Consider the following 9,257-nt stretch of genomic DNA (forward strand, 5'->3'; position numbering starts at 1 on the left):
CAAAGCTTGAAGAAGAAGAAGAGTAAGAAAATTAAAAAAAAAAAAAAAAATTATTTAAAAATTAAAAAAAAAAATGATTTGGATTAGAAATTTTGAGAATGATACTAAATGCATTCTATCCCAATAATAGAAATTTTGGACAATTATCAAACGTTTTAAAATATTTAGAAATTATTTCAAGAAATAGAATAAAAAAGAATCATTTATGATAAAAATTATTTTCGAAAAGAGAATGGTTATCAAACGAAAAAACATCATCGCTTGAAAACCTGGCATGACCACTTAATCGGGATCAAAACGGGTTGACCCGAACCACCTCGTACTAATGGCCCAAAAGAAGGAGGAGAAAAACGTGTGCTATTTTCAGCTTCCGCCACGCGGGCCCTAGATTCTGGGCTTAAAATTTGGGCTAAACCCACCAACTTTCTCCAATATAACAAAACAAAATCAACCCACCTATTGGGCCTTGGGACTTGGTCCATGGGCCTTTCTCTCTGGCCTTCCTCCCCGACATCGACCGAATCTCAATTTCTTAAAGCTGTCACGGCAATGGCGTGTCCATACATAGTATACACACGACCCAGACGACCGACCGGTCTGCTCCCAATTTCCCCAGCTCAGGAAGCATCCAGTGTCCCGTGCTTTCGCAGCACTCGAGGCGACAACGACATGGAGTCCTTCTAGGTAATGCGTACGTACTTCACCCATTTCTCAGATCGCTCTGCGGGCTTCGAATTTCGCTGCCCTTTTCGTTCTTCTCCGGGATCGTTTCGTCGTTCTTGGTTTCTTTCGACGGGAAGAATTACCGATGGAGTTCGTGGGTATTCGTGGGTGATGGGATTTTCTCACTCTGGGCATCTGGGTTCTCGTGGACAGGTGCAGGAGCTCGGAGACGGGAGCGTCGGAAGTGATCGCCTGATTGCTTCGTGTGGGGGCCCTTCAAAATGGTGCGGCTTTAGATATGATGTCTTGTTGGTTGATGATTGGTGTGAATTGTTTGGTTACAGGGGTTTCTGGTTCCGTGCCCGTGACGTTTGAGTTGTTCTCTGGTGCTGGTTCGTGCGCACTTAATGTGGGTGTCTTCTGGCATCATACTTGGACCCTACAATTTCAGTTGATGGGAATTAGAAAATTGAAGTCCAGCAGCCCTGCTTTAACATGACATTCTTTGAATATTGTTGAATTCCCTTCATATTGTGTGCATGGTTCCTCAATACTTGGACACGTCCTCCACCTCCTCATTTACCTTAATAGCCTGAAAACCCTTAGAGCCATTGTTAGTGCTTCTTGTTTTAAGGTTTGTGTACTTCATTGCTTGCTTCGCTGGATCTGCTGCTATTGTTAGGACAGAGTTTGTCGGCTCAAAAGCTGAGAATATGGACTTCATTGTGAATTCCATATGTGGATGAATCTGAATTTAGTTGGAATTGCGGAGTTCAGTCCATAACACTGTTTGGGCCTGATGGGTATGCCCAAGTGGATTGATTCTTGCTCTTGTGCTGGGTTTTTTCGACAAAAGATGAAGTTTGTGATTTTAGTATGTCAAGAGGATATCGTGCCAAATTAGATTCATAAAAGAAAAACTATTTCCTATTATGGATAGGCGAACATAGTCAATGCAAAACGGCTGGACTTTGGCAGTTGTCTGTCGAATTATCTTCTAGTCTCTTGGGGGAGGTAAAGAGCATTCTTGGAAAAAATAGAGTCAGTGCAAAATGGCTGGAATTCAGCAGTTATCTGTCAGAGTAGTATGTCAGGATTATTTGTTGAATTTTACAGAACTTTGTTCATTTGAAATTGCTGGAGTGTTGATGTGTTGAGGTGTGTTGAGGGAATTATAGAGAAACTCATAAAGGTTGAGCCAGAGAACATGTTTCAAAAAATCAATATTGTGCTAGGAACATCAACCATTGAGAGAAGCTTTTCCATTTGAGGGTTTGTTTTTTTGAGTTGCTCAAAAGACAAAGTAGGTTAATTTTAAGTTCAGTAGAAAAGTTCAGCAACATAGTGATAAAAATTGGAGATTGGGAAGTTTGAAAAAGTGAGCAATAATTGGTGAAACTGATATCGGCTCTCCATATGATTCAAGCAATATGGATAAAGTGGAAAACCATATTATTGGAATGGAGAAACTGATTTTGGTTTTCCATGTGATACAAGCAATATGAATGAAGTGGAAAAGCATCTTACATTTTACCGGGAAATGGAACTTAAATTTAAGGAGAAAAGTTGGAAGAACTCTATTGGCAATGAAGCTTAATGGCATGTAATGCAGCACAGTGAGCAACAGTCTATATACAAAATGAGTTTTGAAATGTGAGAATGCCTGCTAGATGACTGGGCACTGGAAAAAGGACAGAGATTAGAAATTAGCATATATAAGGGCAACTTTATGTGAGTGTGACTGAAATGGAAATGAGAGAAACTCATATATGAGGTGGTATGAACACATTCAATAGTAGCCTCTCTATGCAGCAGGGGAGAAGTGTGTTTTGTGATGAGGATCCTGGTTACCAAAGAAGAAAAAAGTTTTGAAAGGAAACTTTGAGGGAAAATCTTTAATTATTGGATCTTGTGAAATGGAGTAGGAATATTAGCCTTTCCTGCCTTTTGCCATTTTGATCACAGGAGAGAGTCACCCCATACATGAAATCAGTCCAACCGATTCTGGAAGTAAATTTTTTTAATGGCTTTAGATCTGTCAATTTTATGCATAAAGGTTAACATATGCAGAGTGCCGTCAATATAGAAGGCATTTGGAGACTTTTTTCCCCAGACATCATAGTTAATTGCGATTGCTCTATACTTATATTCCACTGCCACATAATTTGCTCTTTAGACTGCAACTTTTGATACCTTAACTGCCTTTTACTTTGGTACTGCTCTACTGACACTGTAGTCGATCATGCAGAGTATGTACATTCGCGTTAAGCGGAGTAAGACGACTTACTTTATCCAGTGTGAACCAACTGAGACAATTCTTAATGTCAAGGAGAAACTGCAAAACCTCACAGACCAACCTGCTACTGATCAACGTTTGATCTTGGTAGGGACTGGGGAAGTGCTGGAGGATTCAAAATCACTAGCTGATCAAAAGGTATTAATTCTTCATGTCAGTTTTTTGGCTATTCATTACATCATATTAGTTTATGTTATGCTTAGATAGTCCAAGTTTTTCATAGATAGTAGTACTGGTGAGATGTTTCTTTCTTCACGCGTCTCACTTATCCAATGATGTCTATTCAGGTTGAAAATGATGCCGTGGTTGCACTGACCTTGAGGAAAGGTTGTTTCTTGTTCTTGATTTTCTCTTACTATATCAACTTGTATGTTCTCAGCCCCTCTATTTTGCAGATTTATGACTTTTGTAGTGCAGCGGCTCCTTTTTATTTTTGGCTTGGAGAATTAGTTAAGTTTTTGCATCCGAGTTCATTCTTTTTGTCTGCGAGTGTTAAACAAGTGTAGTCTCACCAGACATTAATATCATTGGGAAAAACAGATTTTGCGTGTACAGCTTTGTCCACATTTCTATCTAGCCTTTATAACTCCTTTTTAGATTCTCAAGTACATCAAACTTTTACAAATTTTTCAGCGGTCTAAAAGTTTTAGAATTCAGATTTGCTTTTTGATATGATCCTACATCGCCAAAAAATTATAATGAAAACAGTAGCACTAGTTACATGCTTTGAGTTTTGTCTAATACATCCTGACACTCTTTAAAATTACACTGACAGTCTCATTGGAACTGAAATTTATGAGATCTTTCCAACTTTGCATTTTGTGTCTTTTTCTTAATCCAAGTGGACCAGAAATGTGGATGTGAAGTAATCAGTCCACATAAAAGTCCATAAGAGACCATAGCACCCCCTTATGGAATGGAACTAAATTGAAATAGACTCGACTCCAGCAGAGTAGAAGTCATAGTGGGGTGCTTGGTTTAGTCAGGAATTAGATCAAATAGCTTTCCTGACCAGAAATGTGGATGTGAAGTAATCAGTCCACATAAAAGTCCATAAGAGACCATAGCACCCCCTTATGGAATGAAACTAAATTGAAATAGACTCGACTCCAGCAGAGTAGAAGTCATAGTGGGGTGCTTGGTTTAGTCAGGAATTAGATCAAATTGGGTCTGTTTCATTTTGGTTCATTTTCGATGAGCTTTCCTGACTATGATGGGTCACCACATATAATTATGGTTTGTATTTTCTGTTTCATTTTGCATTTTCTGTTTCATTGTCTCACTATGACCCTTGTTCTCTTTTCTTCTTCTTAGCTCACCTCTTTGACTTCATGATATTGTTCTAATTAACTCTTCTTACTGCCCATAGGAGAATAGCCATAACTTGTCCTCATGCCTCCTTTTGGCCACCTGTTCCCACATGGAATTTGATCACCATCAGAGTTAACTTTAGACTGCCATGCCAGTCAGCAAAATTCAGTTGCATTTGTTAATACCATACCACCAATGCTCTTTGAGTCAATTGAGCATTTAACATTTGTCTATAATGCTTTAGATGGTAAAAAACCTAGCTAATTTGCAGTCCACGCTGATAATATGTTGCATATCAAACAATTCTACGAAATGTAGAGGTCAAGTCTGAACCACAAAATTAAAACATCACGGAGGTAATGTAAGATGGACCCAAAGCTTTTGAGGACGAGGCAAAGTCAAACCTAAGTTTTACTTGTGTGATATCGTTGTCTGTATATCCTTCTAGCCCCTCTTAGATCAGGATTTATCGAAGAGGGTGCTGTACAGTACATTAAAAAAAGGAAATGAGCAATCGCACTGGTTGATGTTTTCCTTTCTGATGGTTGGTGTTGGACCAATATCTTTTTGATCTATCATTTTGTTTGTGAATTTATGCATCATGTCTCTAAAAGAAGGACACAAGTGCAAATCAAGCAAAAATGCTATGAGCTGAATATTTAAAGCTTTTGAAGCAGTTAAAGTGGAGTGTCAATCTCTCTGTTTTCCAAGAAATGACATGTCATTAATGCTGAATGCTAAGTCTCGGTTTGCTTAAGCCTGCATTTGAGCTTACATAGTTTAATTCTTTGTCCTAATTTGCTTAATGTATAACACTATAAGTTAATGTCATTGACTCTTGAATTTTTTATCCCCTCTGCTTGTTAAATCTCTAAATTTCCAGCAAACCTTTTCTTAACTTATTGAAGTTCAACCAGAATTCGAACACTTGGCATACTTAAGGGAATCTCTCCACATACTTGTGTACTGCACGACTTCCAAGATCTGGTTATCGCTGGGCACATTCTTTAGGATTATCTGGAATAAACAACATCGATTAAGCCTAATCTTTTCTATTCCTCCTATGTTTATTGTTATAATCTATCTATCTGTTTAGCATGGGTTATTCTGCTTATACTGGTTTGTCGTCGTCTTCAGACTATAGAGCTCTATCTTATTTACAAATATTTTCTATTCCTTTAAGTTGAATACATGATGCCATCGTCTTAGTAATTTGTGTTCCAATCACTGTTGTTTCATTTGATTGCTTATATGATAAAGCCCTTCTGGACCCCAATTGAACTTGTGACAATCTTGTTGTGTCAATGAATAATAATCAATGGACTTTCAAATGAGGTGTCTGCAGGCTTCTTACTGATTAGTATTGATAAGCACGACCATGTAGGGATGCGAGTTTTGTGTAGCATAACTTGATAGTTGTCTAGTATAAACAGATGATTTATCCCTGGAAGCTTGGCTTTTTTTGTATGGTCTCTGGAATTATTTTGTAATACGTAATTATTGGCTTCTTCAGTGGAGTTTTGCTCCCTCCAATCTTATCTGTGGATGCATTTTGAACATTGATTTCCTTTGCGTCGTCACTTTGGTAACTCATCCTTTTGTGGGCAGATGACAATGAGTTCGAGGAAGTGAACATTGTTCGGCCAAACGATTATTGCCAATCTGTCGATGGAGATGGAAGCAAATGGTGAACGTAGCGGACACTCTTCTCTAAGCTCTGTATCAAAAGTTTCCTCACTTATGTGAGGGAATTGTGATAACTTATCTTGAAAAGAAGAGCATGCACTTGAGAGACCTAGGGATCATAAGATGGTAAATAATTGTTCGAAAGTTCGACATGTATTTGATTGTCGGCATGTCAGATAATCGTCAGTTGACAATCTGTAGTTCATTGGAATTTTTGTTGCAGATCGCGTTAGTTCTGTTTGGAGAATGCATGCACCATTAATATGGTTTCACCCCAAACTCCTTTTTTTGGCAGGAAAAGAAACTAATGACTGTTAAAAAATGAAATGAGCTCAGTCAATCTTAAAGTGACTGTGTTTTAGAGCTCGATGGCTATGATGGAGGAGTTGGAGTACTGCACTAAAGGAGTCTGTGAGAATGCTTTAGTCATCTGAGGAAAGGGTTTTGGTACAAAGTTTCTCAATTAAAAGCATTTCTGTTTTCGGGATTCGACAACATAAGTTGATGACTTTTCAAGTGCATTGTGCCGAGTTATTGTCGATCGAGCTAGACCAGACTTTTGACGTATATGACTATTTGGTTCGAACATCTTGAAAATCCAGTGTCTACTAATCGCTCTACCGTTTTGCTCTTGAATTCAAGCGAATCACCCTTTTGGACATCCAAGTGAATTAACCATAGTTTTGCACTCTTATTTATCACCCTGTTTCATTTTTAGTTCATGAGGACCGAACTATGACAAAATATTACCTCTTTCAATTCGCTTGTTCAGTAGAGATTGGACGAATATTAAGGACATTCTGCCTTGACACGGTTGACATTTTTGAGCTGGTGATCAGATATGAAGAGCTGTTCATGGCTTTCCTCTTCGAGTAAGATAATGCACAATGTGTACATGGTACAGACCAACTGAAGACGATGCAGAAGAGCTCTTCCGTAGAACTTCGTGCACTTAAGTTTTTAACCTTTCATTTCCACTTTGATGTCCTGAAACTCGTATCTTTTCTTCCAATTGAGTCTGTTTGACAATGGAAGGACGGACTCAAAGTGTAGTGACGTTGCAAGGTCTAGGACTTGATGGATGAAATGAAAAATTTTAGAACTTAAAAAACGCAGGAAATTGACTAGTTTTAAGACTTGCCCTTTTTGGATAAGTAAAAGTCTGGGGAGGGATGAGCTACTCTTCTGAAGCCTACCATAAGGATTTCACACCCGTCATAAAATATTTAATTTGAGCCATAACTACTCATTCTATCCGGAAGAGTACACTCCCTTTCCCATGAATTGCGGAACTAGATCTTAAACCAAATTTATTTGTGCATGTATAGGTTATGTTTACATTCGGCAAATAAAGATATCTCTACTACGATACCAAGAAAAGAAGCCCAGCGCAACCGTCGGAATTTGCCGTATTGTATGTCGATTATTCGTTCGATCCATTAATATGCGTTTCTTTTATATAAAATAAGAAGTTGCGTAAGGGAGTAGAAAGCATATTTATAATCTAATGGAATTGGGACGTGGCAATGTATATACACCTCAAAACCTGCGATTCCTTTTTTTTTCTTTTAATTTTTTAAATCTTTTTGAATTCATTTTTTTTCCATTTTCTTTTATACTGCTCTAAGTAAAGAGAAGGCCCATTTTTCATCATCCTACTTTTGCTTTTCTGCCTCCTCCTTTTTCTTTTTTTCTTGCAATTTAATATAAGTTTTTTTCTTTATTTGGTTATTCAACCTATCATTGAACATATTATTGTGCTTTCTATTTCATATATCAGATTTATTCATCCATGTGTATTTTATGATTCTACAGTTTATTTATGTATTTTTTTCTTACCTTTTCATAGTCTTTCGAAAATTTGCAATCAAATTCAAATGGTAAATACAAGTAATTCATTTTATTTTATTTTTCCTTAGTTCTACTTGTGAATAAAAAGATAGGATATAATGGATGTGTTTCGGTGTTACGGTCAAATGCTATGGTACTATATTATTTACGTTTAACTGGTCTCTACATTGTATATATGATGTACAAAGGGAAAACTCACATAATGTCATTTGTTTATGATCTTAAAATAAGATGAGTGGAAAGCATTCTTAAGAAATGCCAATCTCGACATCTTAGGTAGACTTCTTTTATTTTCCTTTTTTTTAAAGAAAAATATATATAACATTTTGGTTTGATGGAGGAATTGTGTTAAATAAAGAAGGTAATTTTGTTGCGCAACATTGACTAGATTTTTGCTATTTCTAATTATATTAAGATGATTGGTTGGTGAATAGAAAAATGATGATGGGGCCTCCTTCGGAAGTATCTTATTTGGTTTCCCCAAGTCTAGCGAGGAGGTGAGAAAATTCATTTTTGGTTTTTCACCTTTTCTTTTGTGATGATATTTCTTTTTCCTAATGACTTCAAAAGTAAATGAATTGTTTTTTTTATTTATTTATAATGCTTTGATTATAAGTGTCTTTAGAATTTTCCAATGGGTTCTCTCACTTTTGCAAGTTTTAGCTATTTGATTTTCAAGTGATTTCGTTTGGGTCAAAACTCAGCGTTTTGTGTAATATAAAAAGAAATTAAACGAGGTATTTTATTGTGCTGATTGGTCTTTGCACTTAGGAAAAATTTCAAAATATGATTATCACCCCATCTACATATGATAAAGATGTGATTTAAAGCAAGACAATTAGATATGCTACTAATGAATATGTGACTACGTTTTTATAGTTAAAACTCTTATATGATACATACGTTCCCATGTATAGCAACATATATACATACACACATATATATATATATATATATTAGTTCAGTAAGAGCAATAGTATAATCTAAGCAAATAATTAAAAAGAAAAAAATGTAAATTTTATGATTTCAAAACTAGGGATGATCGGTTCCCAATTCTCAAAAATTAGAATCGGGGAGTGGATCCGGTTCCGGTTCGATCCAATGGAACCACTCACTTATTTATTTTTTTTCCAAGTACATGGAATTGAATTGGAATAGTGTTTAGTTTGCATTTTACTAATTTTGCTAAAGAAATAATAAAATAAAATAAAAAAAAGTATATTTAGTTTGTCTAGTCCAGTCTAGTTTGATTCCTCCTTGGAATTAGGAACCATATCGCTTAGACATCGATCCCACTTTTAGGAATCGGGAATCAAACCAAACCAACAAGTCCGAGTGGGTCCATTTTATACACCCCTATTCAAAACTTAGGAATTCTTTGTATCTTATGACTATAAGATGGATAGTAATCTATCATTTAGGCTCTCTTGGTTTTGTGAAAGTTGAAAGA

The 9,257-nt window shown here is 36.5% G+C and overlaps 1 protein-coding gene across 2 annotated transcripts; it reads left to right on the forward strand.

The window, feature by feature from the left end:
* The first annotated feature begins 558 nt into the window (after window positions 1–558).
* LOC104437500 (polyubiquitin) lies at window positions 559–6,235 on the forward strand. Of its 2 annotated transcripts, none has more exons than XM_010050459.3 (5): window positions 559–684; window positions 877–947; window positions 2,912–3,097; window positions 3,247–3,286; window positions 5,879–6,235. In XM_010050459.3, exons 2-5 carry the CDS (start codon window positions 945–947, stop codon window positions 5,959–5,961), a joined length of 312 nt encoding a protein of 103 aa, XP_010048761.1. In that variant the 5' UTR covers window positions 559–684; window positions 877–944; the 3' UTR covers window positions 5,962–6,235. The 2 variants fall into 2 exon arrangements, with proteins under 2 accessions (XP_010048761.1, XP_010048763.1); XM_010050461.3 differs by having other exon boundaries at window positions 569–691.
* The last annotated feature ends 3,022 nt before the right edge of the window (window positions 6,236–9,257 follow it).

This window comes from Eucalyptus grandis, chromosome 3 (assembly GCF_016545825.1).
Source record: "Eucalyptus grandis isolate ANBG69807.140 chromosome 3, ASM1654582v1, whole genome shotgun sequence".
Lineage (NCBI taxonomy): Eukaryota > Viridiplantae > Streptophyta > Magnoliopsida > Myrtales > Myrtaceae > Eucalyptus > Eucalyptus grandis.